At 32.5% G+C, this 23,413-nt stretch overlaps 2 protein-coding genes across 3 annotated transcripts in view; one reads left to right on the top strand and one right to left on the bottom strand.

The window, feature by feature from the left end:
- LOC132720355 (uncharacterized) overlaps positions 1-18,604 on the bottom strand; it is a 50,347-nt gene extending 31,743 nt beyond the window's left edge. Inside the window, exons 1-2 of one of the 2 annotated variants that reach the window (XM_060704475.1) lie at positions 18,445-18,604; positions 4,489-4,600 (exon numbers count right to left, since the gene is read on the bottom strand). In XM_060704475.1, the coding sequence (XP_060560458.1) occupies positions 4,489-4,600; positions 18,445-18,559 (227 nt within the window). In that variant the 5' untranslated portion in view covers positions 18,560-18,604. The remainder of the gene's footprint in view (positions 1-4,488; positions 4,601-18,444) is intronic. The other variant, XM_060704476.1, reaches the window with a different exon arrangement.
- A 389-nt stretch (positions 18,605-18,993) lies between these two features.
- Positions 18,994-22,197, top strand: LOC132720356 (uncharacterized). The gene is made up of 2 exons (XM_060704477.1): positions 18,994-19,164; positions 20,931-22,197. Exons 1-2 carry the CDS (start codon positions 19,031-19,033, stop codon positions 21,691-21,693), a joined length of 897 nt encoding a protein of 298 aa, XP_060560460.1. The 5' UTR covers positions 18,994-19,030; the 3' UTR covers positions 21,694-22,197.
- The last annotated feature ends 1,216 nt before the right edge of the window (positions 22,198-23,413 follow it).

Here is a 23,413-nt window from a genome sequence, read left to right as displayed (position 1 = left end):
TGTTTTTTTCTTCAATTGTATTTTAGTCAATGAGTATTCTTAGTGGGGTGATTTTAGTAAAATACAGTATTTATCATATCTTTTAGCAGTTGATTTTATATTAAGCCGGCCCTCCGCACAACCTGATCACCAATTTGGTAAAACATTTGGTGACTAAGGATGCAACACCACCTTGTCCCCCATTGTTGTTGTTGTTGTTGTCAGGGTAAGAAACAAAAAGGTAGCTAGGTTTTCTATTGACCTTTAAATGTTTATTTCAGTGACGTAGGTAAATCTCTGGATTTATAGTGACTATCAATCAATTAATCTCTATTTAGTAAAAATTTAATGATGTACTTAATTGACGACACAAGATTCCCGATATTCAAGTTTCAAATAATAAAATCAGCGTCTCAAATAAATGCATCCTTAAGAATTTGGCATGGCCCCCAAAGACTTCTGTCTTTGGGAAAAATTGTACACATAACATTCATTATACCATGCATTTCATATAACATATTTTAAATGGCATATAAATAGTCTTACAAATGCTTTCATTATGGTTAAGCAGGGAATACTTGTAATGTAACTATGACATTGTGTACTGACACCACAGCCAACATTAAATTTATATTCATTCTTGCATAAAAAGCTGCAGATTGACTTATAGAAGAAAACATGCATTGACAGATAAAATATGCATGCATACCCCATTGTTGCACTTTTTTTATTATGCTTGACTCAGGGTGCCATGTAAAAAGATCTGACTGCAATGACAGATTCCATAAATTCATTATGAAATGACATCATACTTGCACATAAAAAGCATGACGAAAACCGTTTCTTTATCAAATAACAAATAACTAAACACAGAATTACTAAATTTAATAGACATATACTTTCATGCAAGAATAGTGCAGCGTCTAATGCACATTTTCTCATGCATTAACATCTGCAGAAGCCCCAAGACATTATCAAATTCTTCACACTGCTCAGTGCTTTGATCTGAAATTGTTGATGCATGAAAAAAGGTGCATTAATCAGTACATATTATCATTTTCAGTAGTGACTACATATTTATTACCTTAAGACATATGAGATGGTCTTATACAACAGGTTGTCTGTAATCCAAGTGTATGATAACATCAGTTTACAGTTGAAATGAAAATAATTATGTAAACTCTTTAAACAAGCTTGCAGTGTTCAGAGGTCATCTTAACAACACATGTTTAGCTGCATGATAAAACTGTCCGATAAAACTATTTCTACAATGTTAAATTGTTTGAAACTATATACAACTTCTTTGACCCATACAAGATTTTTACAAAATACTTTTCAGTTTTTGAATCTTGCCTCAAGGACATATCTATCATAATAGGCTGTCTAAAAATCTAGTGTATTAAACAAATACAGTGACACATGTATTTAGTGTCCCCTATATAGACAGTCCATATTTAACTCTTTTTCCAAACCTGAACTTTAAATTTAAGGAATAGTTTCACAAGTTTACAGTCCAATCAAGGTGGCCCTCAAAGACTGATTTTGCTGAACAATACTAATGCAAGCAATCAGTGTTAAAGCAATGATTTTTTACCTCCTTTGGAAGGACATACAAGAAATTCCTCGACTTCTAAAAGCAAACATTGATCGCCTTATGATACAAGATAAACATGTTTTACTTTTTGTGGCTTGAATATTTTCTTTTTATCAAATTGACTAAATTTCATAATATATCCAAATTTTACAAATGGGTGGACTTGCAGTGATAAATGAACAAACCACAACTGCAACTACAAAATGGCATTTGAAAGTATACTACTAAGGTATGTATTTTTCTCTAGCTCTTACCATTTACAATTGATACAAATAAATACATGTATAACTAATGTATTATTAAATCACAAATGAACAAAGACCTTTTCTTTTCCTCTTACATCATGGACATGCCCCACTTCACTTGTTCAAACATCAAATATTTTGCTATAAATTAATTTTGTTGCCAGTTTTGTTTATATTTTAACATTATATGGCTTTTGACCAAGAATTTATCAATATTTCAATCTGAGATTTGAAGTAAGGAAAAAATTAATAAATGTACGCACTTTACTAAGTCATTTCTACAATTGTATATTATTTTTAAATATTGTCAGAATACATTTAACCTGACCATGTATTATCACGTCAACAGCTCAATTTTGGGTTTTTTTTACAAAAACCCTTAAACTTTGAATTGACTCTTCCAAATAAAAACAAGGTAAGTCCATTACACAGAATTTCAGGGGTATGCTTCAAAAATCAGTTAACCTCTTAACATTTGCCTGTATTATTTGGCAATTCTTTTTTCTTTAATTTACATAGATATAATAAGACAAGTTTTAATATAAAAAAAATTTCTAAATGGGTCATAAAACCATGTGATATACCATTCAGAGGAGCATGAATACTAATCCAGCCACTTCTCTACAAAATAAATATAATCCATGGGTTAAATGTGTATAAAGTAAGGTCACATTTACCATTTTCAAACCACAGTATACATATATATGTACATCTTGAAGCAAGTTCATGTATTCCGATTTCCCCCCAGCACACGCTACATCCAAAACTGCATCCGGAAAAGTCGCAAAAGTCAAAAGTATAATTCCCGCAGTAGTCAAATTTACAAAAGTATAATTCCATAAGTAACATCCTATGATCTTATCGAAACTTATTAGCGGAAGACACTAAATTGATAAAAGATAGCAAAAAAATAATAAAAAAAAATGTTCGTGCAGTTAGGTCTACTTGAGTATTCATTCTATTTAGAAATATATCAACTGATCGCAAGGAGGTTGAGCAATAAGTCTTATTTGTAGCAGACACAGGACCAAACATCGAGACGCAGGTATTGATTTTTACACACCGAGAGAAAATTGTGCTGGCAAAACCACTGCAATAACAACTGTTTGTCAGCAAAAATACTTTCACTGCTGTTTAATTTTCGAACTCACTTCTGTTACACACTTACCATATATATGTAAGAAAAAAAAACTTTTAAATATATATAAGATTTCAATTGAATTATATTCATAAAGGGAATAAAGTGCATTTAATTTAAAAAAAAAAACTAAAAAAAAACAAATATTGCTTTAAATCTGAAATACACAATAAACTGCATTTTAAATTAAAAAAAAAAATTAATTTGTGTCTTATTTTATATGTAGCTATGTAATAAGTAAATTTCTTAAATATTAAAACAGTTTTCTATTGAAATACCATTTATGCACGACATTTTATTAAAATGCATGCTTCTATATACTTATATAGAGTTTTTAGCATTCTAAATCTATTTCATCCTAATCTATTTAACTGGCACATTTTGTTAAACAATAAAAACTTTGAATCACTGGAGAAAGGTAAGTAAAAGATAAATGATAAATATTGAATGAAAAACCATTGATAAATTAAGTAAAGCTCTTTTCCTTTTCTGTCATGCCCATTAGGAGGATGTAGCCAGTTAATAGTCTGGTTTGGTGACTCCATTAATGACATACAACTACATGCATTGGGCATGCAAAAAATGTTATTTATAAAGATTTCTGGCTGTTGTCTTAGTAACCATAAATAAAGATACGAGCATGATTATATTCATGCTCAGACAATCTGAAAATCGCCAACCCTTCACCAGCACAACAAGCATACTTGTTAAAAGCAATTTCTTTTCATATTAATCATTCTTTCTCGTCAGCATATATAATCATATAGCATAATTATATAATGATAATACTTAAAATTTTGTTTGTCGGCCTGGGCCATCAATTCATGAATTTTCATCATTAATGAAAAGTATTTTCCCTTTTCTTTTTTAAGAAAATTTTACTGTTTTTATGCTTTTATTTTACCTGATTATATTTGCCAAAAGCAGAAGACCCTTAACAATATCCAATTTTTGAAACTTCCTTTTGCAAAATAAAATATGTAACAATTATCAATCCAAAGAGTGTCACTATTGTATGCATAAGCAGCAACCTCTCATTCACACCCCCTCCAACCGTGACCCCGCACTCAAGGGAAAAGGACATTAAAATTACCTCCTACAGGATCAGGCACTGTTCCTGCAAAACAGAGACACTTCCCTGTCTTGTTTCCTGGAATGGGCATTTATTCCTTACAAAGACTCTACTACGTATATCCACACCATAACACAGTCTATTTTGTCAGACAGACATTAATGAGCCGCGTCACGACAAAACCAACATAATGTGTTTGCGACCAGCATGGATGTAGACCAGCCTTCGCATCCGCACAGTCTGATCAGGATCCATGCTGTTCCCTTTCAGTTTCTCTACCTGTTTTAAGGTTTGTAAGTGACCAGCATGGATCCTGATCAGACTGCACAGATGCACAGGCTGGTCTGGATCCATGCTGGTCGCACACACATTATGTTGGTTTTGTCATGACGCGGCTCAATTTTGTAACACTAAATGCTACAACTCCTGCCTCTATTTTTTTTAAACATTAAAAACCTACCAGTTTATAAAAGAGCTTTTTCCTGCAGAGTGGTTACCAATTAGCAGCACAGTTATTTTCTTCCTTGGTGCCAGAAGTGTCACATCGAGATTCTCTGCAATCTTTACTAGTCCTGAAAGTATAACAAATGAATATAGTACGATCGTTCAAATAAAATAGCAAAAAGTAATTTACCAGGACATCCATTAGTGGAAGTTTGGTAGTCATTTACTCCTGATTTTGGCTTGTGACTACCAAAATATAACCCTTTTCCTTCTTTACCTATATAATGTGACTTTCAGTGTCAAATATTTTGCCGTCTCTGACCACCAAATTTTGAAACATAACGGAAGCCCTGAATTTTACAGTGTATAGTAATGTCCTTTGTGAAAAAAAAAAAATGAGACATTTAAGATTTTATGCAGAATTAAAGCAATTTACAAGAAAAAGGTGAGATACATTATGTCCCTGTAAAAATTGTAACTTTTTTTATAAATTCTTGTAGAAAAAGTCTCATGCCTGCATCCAAATATTTACTACTTTCCGTAGACTTTTATGCTCAGGTGAGCTAAAATATACTGTAGCCTTCAACAAATTACTGTAAACCATGCAGGTATAGTTGATTATAGCTAATTACAGGCTCGTCAATTTGTTTTCTGGTTGACATTAAAGCAAACACACACAAAAAATATCTTCAGGAAGTTTAAATAGACAAGTGTCTATCTGGTAATGTTAAACAGACAATAAAAACCCTCATAAAATTTTCATTGTGTCCTAGTGATCTACAGACCTATATTTAACTACTTTCACATGCACGCATCACGAGTTATTTCCACTTAACTAGGCATACCATAATATTAAAATACTCTTCACTATTAACTATTTTTTTACATTTGTATGTTGAATAAGGTGGATAGGTGTGTGAGACTGTCTGGGTGTGGTGGTTGAATAGGGATGGTTACGTCACAGGCAGGTGAAGGTTTTAAAATTAATCTTATTTCCTTATAGTAATTTATCGGGAAAGATTACAAGGTTTTCATTCTCTACCTTCTGGAGGCTGAATGTTCTATATTCAAGGTGGAATTGCTGTGCTAACTTGATAACCCCCATATTGGGATATTTTATACCAAAATATGTCTTAAATATAATACTAGTTAATTAATAACAAATGTGTAAAAATTCTACAAAAACACTGCATTTAAGATCTGAAGATCCGTGTGGATTGACTCGAATTTTTCTAAATTTATGTTCCATTTTATGTTAGTCTTGACCAAAACTTTTGTGCACAATTTCAATTCATTTACAGCTCATTCTGTTTTTAAAGCGTTGCATCTATCTTCACACAAATTGGGCTACCAATAGAACAAAAAAATACAATTATCAATTTATTTCTGAATATATTTCTTAATAATCTTTTGCAAATATTTCTGTTTTAAAGTGTCCCACTTGATCTATGTTAAAATTCCAAGGTTTTGTTTTTATGCTTTTGGTCCACAGTGGAGTTACATTAAATTCTTGTAACCAACATCAGCCTTGGTGACATCACTTAACTGGGTTTGGTTGAAAACACACTTCCTCACAGCAACCTGTTGCAGACAAATATGTTTATGTTGTAAATAAATTGGTCAACCTGTTTATCACAGTAACGTCAAGTGTCTATTGAAGCAGACCCTTACATCGTATAGATAACAGTTAAAACTAAATGAGCCGCATCACGACAAAACCAACATTATAAGTGCGTTTGTGACCAGCATTGATCCAGACCAGCCTGGATATTACAAGCAGAGAAACTGATAGCTAACAGCATGGATCCTGATCAGACTGCGCGCAGGCTGATCTGGATCAATGCTGGTCGCAAACGCACTATGTTGGTTAACGTCATGGCGCGGCTCAAATAAAAGATGATGTGGTTAAGCCATAGTTAAATATTTATGAAATCTTAAAGGAACTCCACTAATGTCCAAAGGCCTAAAAACATAAATTTGAATTTCTTATATTGATCAACTGGAGCATTTAAAACGGAAAGATATGTAAAAGATAATTAAGAAATATACACAGTAATATTCAAAATTGATAAAATGGTATTTGTGTACTATTTTAGCCCGATTTGTGTGAAGCGTTTCAATTTTGGTACATTTTTCACAACTACAATAATTATTCATTCTGGAAAAAAGTGACCTAATGATCTGAAATATTGCACAATAGTTATTGGTCTAGGCCTACATCAAATGGAACGTTAATCTTGAAAAATTATTTCAAGTCCTGTCGTGTCAAAAGACCTCAGTGGAGTCCCTTTAATTAATATTCTTGCATTTTTTTTACCCTCATAAAAACTTTTTTAATGATGAAATTTAAAAAAAATTAACATTTTTTCCAAGACTTCAATTATTTTTTTATGGTTCATTCAAGAGCAAAATAACTTTTAATTAAGGGGTTTTGAAAACTGACATTAAAATCACAATTCATGAGTTTTTTCCAAGACCTGTTACAAGATGAGTGAACTTTGGCAAAAAAAAAGCTGAATTTTTTCTATTCGATTAAGTACATGAAATAAAAAATATCCCCCGATGTAATTATCAACCAAAATAACAAAATTTCTTTAACAATAACTATTGCTTTCTATTTATGGCTCAATTACATTACAGATAGATACTTGTTTTTTGTGTCCAATGCTTTTTTTGCATCAATACTTTCAAAACATACCCTAATACCATTGGGAATTTTTGCGGTTTGCTCAAAATTTGGAAAAAATTGCAATCTTTGTAACAATTATGAAATGACACTTTGTCTTGCATTTTTATGATTAACTATGTACATTATCCTAAAGAACATTGTCTGCCTTGACCAATCATTGATCATAATTTTGAATACATAAAAAATATCTATATTTCATTTTTCATGCTTTTGTAAGTAATTTTTGTCTGCCTTTTTTGGGGGGAATAGATATTTTTCACAGCATTTAAGCCATAATTATAACATGCAAAAAAATACAAAAAAACTCTGAAAGTTCACACATTGCCTGAGAGTATTCTCAAGGATACTGAGAATTCACTTTATTTTGTGGACATGGAGTTTTGCGGTTATGTCTCAAATGACTTTTTTTGTGGTTTCTTACAAACAAACATTTGTTGGGGCAGACAGACAGCAATCCAGATTCTCAACACTATTATATCAGAAAAAAAACTTACTGCTCAGGAAGTTATTTCAAATTCAGACATGACCTGCCTGCAGACCCTGTATCCTCCACTATTCTCAGTGGTGGATACTTAAATAAAAGCAACATAGAAAAGGGGACATAATACAGTGTAAGTGTTGAGCAGATTAACCTGCTCTTTATAGTCAACAAATATTCAAAGTTTGAAACAGTCACTGAGAAAAAAGCAAATATCTTTAACAAACAAAGATGGCATTCAGGATGACCTGCCCCTTAAAATTCATTTAAAACTGATAGTGAACATTCAGTACTCAAATATCTTCCATACTTTTAGAAATGTACCACTGCAAAACTAGCTTTCAGACACCAACATTAGTAGAAATAAAAGTAGAAAAGGGACATATCATAGCAAAATTAATTTAGGATTATCTGCCCTCTTGAAATGATGTGAACATGTATGGACCTTAACAAAAAGGTATATCAGAGCAAAAAGAAACAAGTTGAAAAGGGGGATAACTCTGCAAACAATAATTTTAGGATTATCTGCCCTTTTGACTAATGGCAACTTTATATGACAATAAACATGTATAGGAAGTTTGAAAAGAATAGCTGTTATAATGTATAGTTTCTCAGAAAATGGACCTTATCGAAAAGGTTAATCAATGCTGACACCAACTTGATGGTCATGACAATTTTTTTCCCCTCAAAAAGTGGAGATAATAATATCATAATAATACCCACATAGTCAGATGAAATGCTAATTTATTATGGCATTTATTTTTATTATCAATGTCAACTGTGGATTAAATTTTCTATATATCAGAAAATATGACGTATTATTTTCATATTCTATCATTAGAAATTCTTAACACTTCCCTTCATTTCAGCTTTCAAAGACTTTAATTCTACCATATTGGAACTGTCCAGGAGTCTTTAAGTTGAAACAAAGGGTTCCACTCTTCAAACTTATCCAAAAAATAATTGTGCCAAAGTTAAAGCATTTATTCCAATTTACCAAGCCTGATGTAGCATCAATATTTTTGTGCTCGCCAGCTATTGATTGCAGTTTGCCAAAGTCTAGACATGCGGCACACTGTATTGGGAAAAAGTTACAAAACCAGCGAAAATTTCTAATCCTTCTACAAGAGTGAAGACGTTCCAAGAAAAAAAACAAGGCGACCTGTTTCACAGCATGGAAATTATCTAGGACAAGATGCGCAAGTTTTTTTTTAAAAAATCTACTTTGCGATATTGCTATAATGCTGAACTGTGCGACTTTAAAAAGAGTGGCCATTTTTGTTTTACCACCATCATGAAAAATTAACAACCAATAAGGCTTTTGTCTAAAGTTATTGTTAAAACACACAAGAAAATGTAGAAACATAATATGCTATTCAATTAATTAGCTTCAAATTATTTAAATTGTATTGGAAACAGTAACTGGTGCAGGCATTCGGAACAGAAAATTGACCCACTTACTGCTGTTTGCAGAGAAATTGTGCTATTTTCTGAAGAAATAGAATTCCAATTTAGTACAATCATAACTCAAAATAAGGAAGTACAATAGTAGAATTAAATGTCGGAGAACAACAAATTGTGTGTGTTTTACCATTTACCAAGTCTAAAAAATCAGTTTAATACGTATAATAGTGACAATTCATACCATTCTCTTAAAGTCGTTACAAAATATTTTTCTTAGATTTAGAGAAGCAACCAGTATGATGCACACAATTATTTTAAATGGAAACTTTCTACATAATACTAGATCTTGTTATATGCTTAATCATTGAAAGGTATGTTTAAACTTTTAAAATGATTATTACATTTATGCACCTCCAATATAATTATATTTGTAGCATAATTTAGTCACCTGAAAAATGCACAAAGCTTTTCATTTGCAATTCTAACACGCTTATCAAACAGGTAGGACAACAATTGCATTATTACACCATAAATCAAAGCACAGAAGGTGCTGAATTTGTTTGGGTCACAGAATGCAAGAAAGATGAAGGTTGTGAGATTATAAACCAATTTGTTTGTAAAGTGTCACCAAATTCTGTTTCCAGTGTTATTACTACAGTAAATTGGCTATAAGACTAATTGCAACACTGATATTGTTTATTTGGCTTAATCAATTAAAAAAACCCAAAAACATGAGTTGCCTGAACTGGGATTTGAACTCCGGACCTCTCTCTTCTAAAGCGAGCGTGTAAACCCCTCAACCACGGGGAGTTAATAGATAATAGCCTGAAGAATACCATATTATTCTTATAAGATTTTGTAACCCTTATTAATTTCGATGTATTTTGTTTACGGTAAACCTGTTGTTTAACACTGAAGTAAATAATCATGGAGCTGAAATTAGCATGTATATCTATAAGAATAACACAATATTAGAAATCTTCGACCAATTGGGCACTATTTCTTCGTTACGAAAATTAATGCGCCGGTCATTTGACAATCTTAACGCAGTGATCTCCCCTTAATTTTTCGGCGTTAATGTACATATGAAGGGAAGTAACCGTTTCGAGGAGTTTGCACTACTTTCGGCATTTGCAAATAAGAACATCAGGGTCTGAAATTTTGCTACCATTATTTGTTTGGTCTGACGACCCAAACAAATAAAAACGGATGCTAACATGTCATTTAACATCAAATATGATGTCAATAACCCAAAATTACTTTTACCCTCAATGTAATTTAACATATTATCAATTCTACTTTTTATTAGCATGTGAGAATGTAAATAGATATTAATTTTTCTTGTATTATAGTGTAATAATGCATGCTTTAAATAAATCACTCAAACCTATTGGTTTTTATTATTATATTTCTACACAAGTGAACTGGAACCGGGAATTATTCTACAATAATGCACTCAAAATTGATATCTATTTCCTAATTCAAGTATAATTCATTAATCAAGCAAAAGGAGATAATGGCCTTGTGTTTAAGAACTGTCTTCCTTTCAACCCTAGAATTGTGGTTTTGAGCCTTATTGGTTTCATAACCATGTTTTCTCATGATAAAAGCTCAAGGAAGCAGACTATAGGGTCATTTAAATAAGTTATAAGCCTCCTCCATTTACAATTAAGCTTAATTAGCTCGAAGCCAAATCAGGCAGTTACAAAATCTACCCATACAACCAGTGCAGGCCAAGATCAACTTATTAGTTCCCTCTGTTCATTGTTTGACTGTATGCGATTTTCAGTCAGTACTTATTTTGCAATTTTCCCTCGGTAGATTTTCTTGAATGAAAGATGGAAAAGTCTTTCTTAAAAGATACTTAGTTCACATGGTAAGGCTTAAATACAAAGTTTAAGCTTAATTTGACTTTTGAGTTCCATTTTAACACTATATAATACTGAAAATTTGGAACTAATGTCACTTGTTAAATATTTTCCAAAAGTTGCAATATCAATACAGTAAAAATTGAGTAGCATTTTGACACTTTAAATTCTGGTAAGCTCCTATAGGACTTTTAACTGACCAATATTATAAGACGCCCGTAGGGCTCAAACCCACAATTCTAGAGTTGAAAGAAAGACAATTCTTAAACACTAGGCCACTACCTCCTTTTTTTTCAATAATTAGACTGGAAACTACCCAATTAGTAACATCAGAGTGATACACACTTAACTACTTTCAGCTAAAAATTCATATCTTTGGCCTATTCCTCATGGAAATTGCATGGAGGTAAATAATTAGCAATGTGTGCTTCCAAATTAACCCTCTTAGGGCATGACTGGTGGTGATGTGCTCCGGGTCCATACCATTGGCCTACTTGACAGCAAAGCCTTAACGGCACTGCCTGGTGCATTCTCATTTAACATAGACTACATACATACATGATTGTGCAGAACTGTATTAAGGTTAAACATATTTGTCCATTAATTTGCTTTTATTTAATGGACAGTTATTTTCAGGCTATAACTATTCACAAACTGTGACCAAAAATTTAATAACCATGAAGGTCAATATAAGCCACAGTATATTTTCACACATTAAAATTTGTTGACATTAAGGCCAGATATTTTACACCTTGATATGACCATACTGTATTGAACCCTGTTTAAGCAGAGAATCAGTAATTAAACTAGAACTCCGCGAGTCGGATGTGTCGCCTTGTGAACAATGTAGTTTAGGGGAAATGGCCAGGACAAAAATGAAATATGTAAAATAACAAAGGGCAATAACTAAAAAAATAATAAGTGCAGAGCAGCAGTTTCTGTAAACTGCACTTCTTTTCAATAAGATCTATCATTCTATGATGTTTCAAGTCCATAGCTTTCATACTTGAGGAGAAATGACCAGGACAAAAATAAAGTAAGAAAAATCAACAAAGGGCAATAACTCAAAAATAAGAAATGCAGAGTATCAGTTCTTAAGCACTGCACTTCTTTTTAATGAGATCTATCATCCTATGAAGTTTCAAGTCCATAACTTTTATACTTTCGGAGAAATGGCCTGGACAAAAATTAAGTATGAAAATTAACAAAGGGCCATAACTCAAAAATTAAGAAATGCAGAGTACCGATTCTTGTGCACTGCACTTCTTAATAATGAGATCTATCATCCTATGAAGTTTAAAGTCCATAGCTTTTTTAGTTGAAGAGAAATGACCCGGACAAAATTAAAGTATGAAAATTAACAAAGGGCAATAACTCAAAAAATAAGAACTGCAGAGTACTGGTCCTTGTGCACTGCACTTCGGGTTATTGCAAGAAGCATGCATACCAAGTTTGAAGTCAATCAGACTTATAGTGACTGAGTTATGCTCCGGACAAGCTTTAGGGGACGCCGACAACGACGCCGACACAGACGCCGCCGCCGACACCGCCGACAAAAGTAACCCCTATATGTCATCTTTTCAAGGCGACACAAAAAGTAATTGTTTATATTGCATGGCCTAAAATCAATCTAATTTATTAAAACTCATTACATGTTTTTAACAAGAGCTGTCGGAAGGACAGCACGCTCGACTATTCTAAGTGCTTGATAGTAAAAGAGCCTTGATAATGTTAAATTTTTTAAGTTCACAAAAGGGCTAATTTCTTTTTTATAAATTCATGTTATAGGCCTTAGAGAGAGTCTAATTATACAGTATTGGCTTGACTATTCGAAAGGTAATGTCACAAGGGTGTTTTATTGAATATAATAATACTAATTACCTATGAATACATAAATTTGACAGAAAAGGTACAAAGGCTTGTTATTAAGATGTTTTATCAAGAAATCACTGCTTTATTATTATAATGAATGCATAAAATTGTCCCAAAAAAGGCACAAAGTGACAAACCCTTCAGTAGTTATTGAGATAACAGCTTACAAACAAAACTTTACCATGAATTTCTAAGTTGAAAAAGGGGAGAAAAATCAGCCTAAATGCAAGATAGAATTATTGATCTTTGTCAGTGACCTACAATTATAACCCTAAATGCATATGTGAAGTTTTAAATAAATATCTTTAATAGTTATTGAGATATGTAAAACTTGCATGTAAAATTTAACCAAGAGACTAAGTAGAAAAGGGGATATGAATCAGCCTTAATGCAAGATAGAGTTATGGAACTTGGTCAGTGACATACAATTATGACCCTCCAATTATGACCCTAAGTGCATGTGTAAAGTTTCAAGTAAATATCTTTGAATACCTTTAACCTTTAACCAAAATTACTAAGTTTCAAGGGGGCAAATAATTCTGCAAATATTGCAGGCAGAGTTATGCAATTTTGCACATTGATGTACATTGTTACAACAAAAAAGTATTTTAAATTTCAATTGAATATCTCAAGCAATAATTGAGATATTTGACTTTACAAAAAAACTTTAACAAAAATTTCTAAGTTCCAAAGGAGCATAATTCTGTCAATATTGTAGGCAGAGTTATCCCACTTGTCAATCTGATGTACCTTGTTACTATAAATAAGTATTGTAAGTTTAAATTGAATATCTCAAGCAATAATTGAGATATTTGACTTTACAAAAAACTTTAACCAAAATTTCTAAGTTAAAAAGGGGCATAATTCTGTCAATATTGTAGGCAGAGTTATCCAACTTGTCTATCTGATGTACCTTGTTACTATAAATAAGTATTGTAAGTGTCAATTGAATATCTCAAGCAATAATTGAGATATTTGACTTTACAAAAAACTTTAACCAAAATTTCTAAGTTAAAAAGGGGCATAATTCTGTCAATATTGTAGGCAGAGTTATCAAACTTGTCAATCTGATGTACCTTGTTACTATAAATAAGTATTGTAAGTTTCAATTGAATATCTCAAGTAATAATTGAGATATTTGACTTTACAAAAAACTTTAACCAACGCAGACGCCGACGCGGACGCCGACGCCGACGCCGGGGCGACTACAATAGCTCTCATATTCTTCGAATAGTCGAGCTAAAAATGTTCCATTACACATGACTTTCAATTACATGAAAAATGTAATTAATTGATGATTTATATATAATTTTGTAGTGGTCCATTTTGCAATGGTACATGTCATAATTATGTATTTAAGCTCTGGGCTTCACACAGTAATACTTATATGTCTTTTCCTATATTAAGTCTATATAATTCAGGTTTCTCGGGGACGCTTATTTCGGCGTCCCGGTACGCATGTTTATTACAGCTGGACGCAAATATTTCAGAGCAAGGATTCCACGTACGCTTAATTTTGCCTCCAGGGACGCATAAACATTACCGATTGTTTACAACCACAAAAACACAAATGCGTCAGCGCGTGTCAGTCTATAGGTAGGCGGCCCATGCACATCGACCCGTGAAGCGATTAGCCAATCAGCGATAACGCTTCCGATCATTATCACGCAACAGTGATCAGACTAATGTATACACGCGCTGTATAGTACATGTAATTGCCAGATATAACACGAGGTGATAATTTTATATCTTTGATGGAAATTAGCAAATTTTTACCGACAAAAGGATAAAATTATCGACTAGATCTATTTACGCCGCAAGTTTAGACTGTTTTCTCAAATTACAAATGAGTGTAATTTTGAATGATTGTCGAATATTTTCGGCATTTTCTACGCACAATTTTGCTTTAGTTTCATTCTTGCAAAAACTTTTTATAAGAGTATTAAGAATTTAAGATATTGTGCCGAAATGCCAGGACAACAAACCAAAATACGCTTTTCTTTGATATTTAGATTCTATCCGAAAATTGGTCCCGAACATCGGCGATTTCACGTTCGCCAGAAACCCTAAAATTTCGCAAAAATTCTCGGTTTCCAAGCCAAACATGCGAATGAAATGTTCCTTTAATATTTAATCAACATTAAATCTTTAAATATCGATCTTCAATTTGCCCCCTTTTGAAGATATTTGCTAAAATAATTGTCGATCGGATGAATCTCTTACACACTGTGTGAAGCTGTACACGATTTTCCTATTCATTCCGCTAAACGCTGCCTATATACATTTACGTTTTTTTTACAAATATAAACTTTTTGTCTTTAGAGTGGACTTATTTAACCAGAATAAAATTTAATTTGGTATAAAAGTGAAAAAAAAAACCTATTTCCATGTGTTGATGCATTATAATAAGATAATTTCATAATAAATATTAACAACAAAACAATAATTATACTATGTAGTTCAGAGTTTCTTTTGAATAACTAAAAACTTTGGAAGTCTTTTGAAGATTCAAAATATCAGCAATGCTATTGTGAGCATTGAATGACTAATCTATAAACACATTAATTGCGACACGCTTTTGGACTCCAACTTTTTCAGGGTTGGGAGTCCATGGACTCCATGTTTTAAAGTCCTAGTGAGAACCCTGCAAGTTATTCCAGAGACAGGGCCAATTTTGACCAGAGGAAAGTCAAACCTGCATTATTCACAAGTCATTATATAATTAATAATTTAATCAAGTAGTTTCAATTACCTCCGATCACTTCTCCAAAAGACACAGGACAGACACGAAATTGATAATAGAAGGACTGAAGATGACCAGGTGCATTACACTATATGCCACAATATTTTTAGACCTTATTAAAGTATATACTTTTCCTAATTTTTTAAAAGAAGGGCCCTAAACAACAACCTATTGAAAATTTTGTAAAATAAATTTTTAATAATTCAGACTTCCCAAAAGTTAAAAACAAGAGCCGGTTGAACCGGGTGATGCTCCCAGAATAGGTTTTGGACACAGAAGGTATACCTGTTGTAGTGTCAGAGTTATGGCACAGAAAGAGTTGAAGGTGTACAAACAAGGTAGCAACCCAAATGTTACTTGTGACACGTCTTCTCAATATGGTGATCATTTCTGTGAAATAGTTGTAAAATCCGACTTCTAATAACAAATCAATGGGCCAGATAGATTTTGCTGCAATGTCATGCTGTGACCTTGACCTTCAAGGTAGCGACCTAAATGTTGCGCGTGACACGTCGTCTCAATATAGTGATCATTTCTGTGAAATAGTTGTAAAGTTCAACTTCAAATTATGAAGTTATGGGCCGGACACGAATTAGGGATGTACGGACGGACAACCCAGCGACTACATGCTCCCCCCATAAAAAGTGTCAGACATTCGGTCTGACATACCAAGAAAATCTGTCAGACCGAAACACAATCTGTCAGACCGAATGAAATTAAACAAAATGTAAGGAAAACTTGCGTTTGAATTTCTAAGACACTTTTCAGTTTTAATTTCGCCATAAAAATTTGTGCATTTTCACCTCCTCTGTGTCATACACCAACCATTCACGGTCCTGCTTCCATTTTGCATTAAATTTTCTTTCAGGTCTATTCTTTTCATCCTTTTACTGGTGTTCTACACGCTACTCAGACGTAGATTTTCATCTTTTCTCAGGTTTGGAACCTTTAGCCACGCCATATTTTATATGTGAGACTTGGATAAAAGCCGGACAATTGGTATTATTGGACCGATCCAGAATAAAGAATCGACCTAATCAAAATTTATCGAACATGTCAGTCGGACCGACATAATTTGAGAAGTCTGCAACATGAGTATTGTCACTATTGTGTCAGTGAGTGAATGTGCAGCAAAAAATTGTCTGAAAGGAAAAAAAGAGGCAAAAGATACCTCCTGAATAAACAGTTCTCAAAAAAAAAACAGAGTCTGAGAGAGAGCCCTGTAGTCATAATCTGAAAGAAAAAGGGAATTCTTATGCTATTGATCAGATGCTGGCATATTCAACATCTCATGTCATCTATTATGCTTATCAATGATCTGGGCCCAAATATCCATGTACATATGTATTTTTTTCTAATTCATTATAGATTAGTACTTATATTATTGATTTAAAACGAAGTTAACTATTTCCTTTCATTTCTGGAAATTTGCTAATCACAGACCACTACTCCATGAAGCCAGCATATATTTATTTCAACAGTTATCAAATATGGTCATTTAACATTATCATTCCCCATTAACTACTGTAACTAGTACCATTGAGATCTTTAAAATTACTTACTGAGTAAATTATGTTTTTATGTATTAATTTAATTTCAATGGCCCAACTTTAAAGTCTCATTTGATTTTGCTGTTGTTGTTTTTTTGCCTTACTCTTAAATATTATGTATTTCTTTATATTTCAAGTCCATAATGCCATGATTTTAAAAAGTTTATTCAACAAATTACTTAAGTTATTTGTGTGTACGTCATAATATTTCTCCCTTTAATTTAGAAAACAAATTTGGTAATTTCAAATGCATCTGTAAAAAGTTTTTCTGACAACACAAAGATAATCTTTCAATCGAAATTAAGTAACTCTGGTAAAAATGCATCTGGTTTAAAACAGCTTGTGATTCAAAAGCAAAAGTTTGAATTTATGAATTATGATTGAATGAGGTTACATACACACTGTAGCTCGACAAGAAGTATATAAATTCACAGTACATAAATTCAAATTACAGTCACACCTGTGTACATGTACATGTATAAGACCATAAAATCAAACTATTCAAAGCATACTTCTTAACTTGTAATCAAATCATCATCTTTACCACACATATATAACTAAAAAAGCACAATAACCGGTGTTTGAACAACAAAATAGCTGTCACCAGCATTTAAAAAAAAATATATATATAAAACAACAGTCCTTTAAAAAAATAATCATTAGCTAACATGCAGACAGTAATTTTGATTTCAACAGTTGATGATGAAATATGTTATTATATAACCATAGCCATTTTTTATTGACTATGCTTGATCTTAACCTCAAGTGATCCTGTCAACCACAATACAATCCTTTTGTATGTACTGCAGTTAAGTAAGTGCATCGTGATTCAGTACATTCCAGTTGAATACACAAAGTGAAAGTCCAAAAACTGGGACACTTTTGTAAGACTATAAAATCAGCTTAGCTACAGTAACTTAAATCTTACATAAAAGTGTATGGATGTCATAACCCATGAGAAATAAAAATATATTACATTTTCTAGATACTTGCATTCCAATAAAGCACACATGTTCTTAAATATTACTGGAATGTAAAACTCTTGACCTCCAATCAGCTGTTCACTGGTGTAATACACACGAGCAGACGGGTTATTTTTAGATCATACTGGGTCTTTCTCCGGTCACCAAAGCAAAGCAAAATCAACAATGTTTTATAATTGGCAAAAGAGAGTCAAATAAAATAATTAAAATGGGTGAAAAAATAACAAATGTATATATCAATTGACTTTCAACCCAGCCCAAAAATTTCTAAGATCGCTAAGTCATCAAAAAATTTGACAGGTTTCTTCTCTAGATTTCTATATTGCGTAAGGAGAAAGGTTTCAAACAGCCATTTATATAAATACTAGTCCTTAAAAGTACTTACCACTATCCGGATCTGTATATAAACTATGACACTCCCTCAAAATCTTCTCATTTATACTTTGAGTTGTAGAATCGGCTGCATTTGCAGACGTTTTTTGTCTGAGTTTTCCAGACATCTTCCTCCTGAATGAGCTGTCAAACTGAGCCAGTTGTCAAAGACGGAAAGGATGGGAAAATAAATACCGAACAGACAAGTGGAAAAGTTAAACGTATTTTGGTTTTAATAACACACAATTGACATATTTTGATAATTCCCAGTTATAAATATTTTAAGATAAGTACAAGCCATGATGATATACATAATATGTGGCCAAAACTATTACAAATTAAATTTTGTATACAGATTGATTCCGAAAAATCCTTTCGACACTGATGATGTCATTTTCGCGCCGCCTACTTCCGTCAGCTGATCGAAGAATGATCAGTAAATTTCAACAATTTAATGTTCTAATTTTTGAACTAATGATTTAAAACGTTTAGAAATATATTAGGTAGCTTTACCAATCATTACTCTGAAGTAAATAATTGTACATTTGTTTCTTTCTTAAATTAAACATTAAAACGTGTAGCAAGTGGTTGCCGGCTAGATGCACCAATCAAATGTTCTGTTACAAATTTTCTGCTCCATTGATTTCCAGAAAATGTCTTCATTAGTTGCAGATTACGGCACTGACAGCGATTCCGATGTAAATTCTGAGCCTGATACGAAAGTGAATACAGTGTCAGTTGGTTAAACATTGTCAAAATATGTTACTTTGATTTTATGAAAAATTTCTTTTTACAAATTTTCAAGGAAACTTCCTTTTTAAGAATAAATATTGAAGTTTACAATTGCAAGTGTAGTGTAATTCGTATATATCATTTTTCGGATATTAACACAAGTTGTTCAGAACTTGAGAAATATCATTTAACGCAAAATAATGTGTTTTTTTAAAATTGTAAACATGTATGGTGATAATTCTGCAATGTGAAATGAAGCTCCACGACATGATTTGTCAAGATGGCCCAAAGTCAACTCCCTAGTTATTCAACTTAATCTGTTAATGTCATGGTCAGAACTGATTATTTAGGTAAGAATATGTGTAAAAGGCTGGATAGCTCAGTCTGAACAGTATTTGGAGGTTCCCTGGTTTGAGTCCCTGTCAGGCTGCACATTTTTCTCACCCTGTGGCGCCCAGCGTGAAAGCGAGGCTGTAATGGCATGAAGCTCAAAGTCCAATTTCACATTGTTTTCTGTACCCATTAGAAAAATCAAAGACGAATTTCTTTATAATGGGAGAACATGACCCGGTTTAGAACTGTTCACTATTTAGAGGATAAGACGTCTTAAGAGCCAGATAGCATAGTGGTAAAGTCATAGAACTGTATACAGAGGGTCCAGGGTTTGAGTTCTGGTCATGGTACAGTTTTTCTCACCCTGCCACAAAATGTCAAAATATTTCTGTTTGTTGGGTCCCCAATGATGGATGATTCTGCCCTAAAATAGATTTCCAAAAACACTGAAAATAGATTTCCAAACTCATCAGTCATTTGCTATTTTACAATAAAATGAATCTTTACTAATTGCATATAGTGAACAAAAGAACCATAGTAAGAAAGTTACTGAAGTCATTAATTGGCTTTTGCCGATAAATTATAAATTGCACTAATTATAGCATACTAATTTTCATGAAAATTTTGAAAATGTATTTCAAAGTAAAAGAAAGCATTTTAGCCATCTCAAACGGTAACTAATTAGAATCCAATAAATTACTAAAAGAAGTTCTAATTATGCAAAAAATAGCCTTTACTGTGTTTAAGTTAGAAAAGAAAGGATGAAGAGAATGATATTATAAAGTAAAAGATTAGTGAAAGAACATTAGCTGTTCTAATAAGAACTAGTAATGATTGTTTACAGAAATTATGAACTAATTAAATTAAGTAATGTGTTTAATTGTTTAATTATTTTCAAGAAAAATAAAGGTGATAGTTAAACTTTTTGAAGACATTATCTTGTGATATCTTTTGTCGTTCATTAATATCCTTGTTCATTAACATAGGGGTTAATGTGCAAAAACTTTACTCAAGCACTTTATAAGGTTGTTTATCATAACAAGACACAGTTTTAAGACAGTGGAAATTATCCTTAAAGCTGTTTTTTAGGAGTTATGCCCCTTTTTAGCGACATAAGTGATCAGTATTTCTAGAGTATTTCCAGTTTTCACATTAAAAATAATCTTGTATAAATAACTTTATAATCTTTTTGAAAAGTGATATATGTAATAGCATTTAATTTTTGGTTTGTTGCCCTTAACAACACACACAGTACTCTTGTTAAATGATTATAATACTTTGTAAAAATACAATTTGCTCAAAATTCATGAAAGCATGACTTTGATTGCATTTAAAACCTTGATTTATGTTAGTATCCCTGTATAATTAGTATGTCTTAACATTTCTCTGTGAAAAGTTTAACGATCATTAAGCTGTTGACCATGTATTTTTCAGGCAGTCTGAAGATGTACAACCTCCGCAGAATTACCTCATTGCCAATAGCGAAACAGACAGTTCAGAAGATGAGGAAGAAGAGGGAAGCTCATCTGAAGTGAAAAGAGAGAAGTTGCCAAACCCTCTGATGGAAAAACTTCCAACACCAGACCTTGGAACTGATACAAAGTTACCTATCCACAAATCTACAGAAGGACGTGGTTCTGTCTTTGCAAATCCATTCGAAACTGCAGAAATGGTGAAACAGTCCATCCTAGAAAAACACGTAAAGATGACTGAAGCTCAACTAGCAACCGGAAAGAAAGCAAAAATTTGTAAAGCATTTAAACAAGGCCGGTGTCGCTTTGGTAAAAACTGCAAGTTTTCACATGATCTAGATGCAAATTTGTCTTTGAGATATAAACAAGAGGACAGTGTGCAAGATGGTGCTGATATTTCATCAGGTCAAACAGAACAATCAAGTATTCCAAAAGGTCTTCGTTTGCCACCGCCACCTAAACAGCAGCAAGGGTTTATGGGAACTGTAGATACATTACATGGGGGACCAAAACATGTTTCGACACATCAGCAGCGTGTTCAGTATGTACAGCAGCAAAGGTACATGAGTACTGCTGATGTGGAGGACGATGATAAGTTTAATGTTGGTGACAAGAGAAAACAACGTGTAGGGTTGGCACAATCACTAGTTCCTCCGAAAAAGGCCATGTCATCGTTAACAAGACAACGAATGGAAGAACGTCCCTGGACACTAGGAAAGAATTAATAATTCCTTAAGGAAAGAATTTATAATTCCTTAAAGGACAGTTTTTAAGTTGTTTACTCCAAAGCTTCTTTGCGTGTTTGAAGTAAACATGTGTTACGGCCTGATGTTCTTGTTCGTCTGTATAAGACCTATTTAAGAAAAAGTTTTTTAAATCTTCTCTTATAAAAGCTAAAACAGTTATGTATGTATCTTACTATAATTTGCCTTAACAAAAGTTATATAAATCATGGGCTTTGGGTAAAAAAGTTGCCAAACACCCATGGAATCACTTAAAAAGTTACATTTACTTTATTGTATAGAAAGAAGCTTTTTGAAATTACAAGTCTTTTAATGCTAAAATGAAGAAAAGTGGGTTTCTACCAATTTACATAAATTACAGTTTGTGGGACGCTTGGAAATGTTTAGATCACTTTTTTCCATTTACTCAGATGAGCAATATAGCCCATTTTGGCTTCTTGTTGTAAGAATATGAGGCTATTATAAGATTATAATGAATTGGGTTTTTTTCCCCCTTCAAAAAAATTAAATAAAAAATTATTATTTGTTGTAACTTCAAATATTGATTTTTTTTGTTTGGGTTTCAGGGTTGAGGTAAAAAAATTTTTACCATACATGTATATCTTAACCAACTTTTAGCTTGTTATGCAAATAAAACCCTTTTACAAGGTATGGTTTAGAAATTTGGGAAAGGGAAATTTTAAATCTTTAAAATTTTTCCCGTTGGGCCCCTGTATTGCCCCCTACCCTGCTGGAACAGGAAAAGTAATCAGACCCTTTGCCACTGTATAGTTTTCCAGGGGGCCCAGCCTGCACATCCATTCAGGCTCTATTAACCTATTGAACTGGGCTACACTTTAAATTTTTCTGGAATTGATCAAGGATAGTTCCAAAGATTAAACCGCATACAAAGTTTATTTAGAATTCAATCAGGTGGTTTAAGGGCTAATTTAGTTCTGCAATTATGATTGTCAATTGAGAAAATGCAAATAAGATTGATGAAAAATAAAACTGAATATATCTTCGAAGAAAATAAATGAAAAGTTGTTTTGCAATTTACACTACATGTACTCTTCTTTTTGAAGTCCCAAGAATTTGAGAACTAAATAGGCCTTAAAAAGTAGCTAAATTAGTGTTTTTCCCTATTTGCACAGGTCTTAAGTCGCCCAACCTTTTATCACATTTAAATCTTTTTCCGCTGTACACTATTTATTACACCCCTGCACAACAATAGTTGTGATAGCCTAATAGTGTTATAGTGTTAACTGGTTTGAGGCTAGCTGTTTCTTGTTTAGTTTTTAAACAGTTTTTTATTTCACTTGCAGGGAAAAAGTTGTTATATTTTTTTGTAAGGTATTTTTAACCCCTTTACACATTTAAATTTCCTGGCCTTCAAAGGGTTAAAAACTTATATTTTGTTGAAATTGGTTATAATTTGCTATCACTTTGTTATTGATGCATGTATTGTATTCATACTTAAACAAACGTTTTAATGATACCTATAAGTAGGTCTAACTGACCTTGACCTTGAAAGTAAAATTATTGAATTTTGCTTAAATTGGCCATAATTGTGTTATACAGGCCTATTGATGGATTTGATTGAACAAAAAAACACTGAGCATAAAACTATCATGTTGAGCAACTTGGGTTTGACATTGACTTTAAAATGACCTTAACATGTAAGGTCAAATTGTTGAACTTTGCTTATTTTGTTATTAATGAA

Source organism: Ruditapes philippinarum, unplaced genomic scaffold, assembly GCF_026571515.1.
Source record: "Ruditapes philippinarum isolate M1 unplaced genomic scaffold, ASM2657151v2 ctg1747_1_1_1_1, whole genome shotgun sequence".
Lineage (NCBI taxonomy): Eukaryota > Metazoa > Mollusca > Bivalvia > Venerida > Veneridae > Ruditapes > Ruditapes philippinarum.
This window is presented reverse-complemented; position numbering and strand designations above follow the sequence as displayed.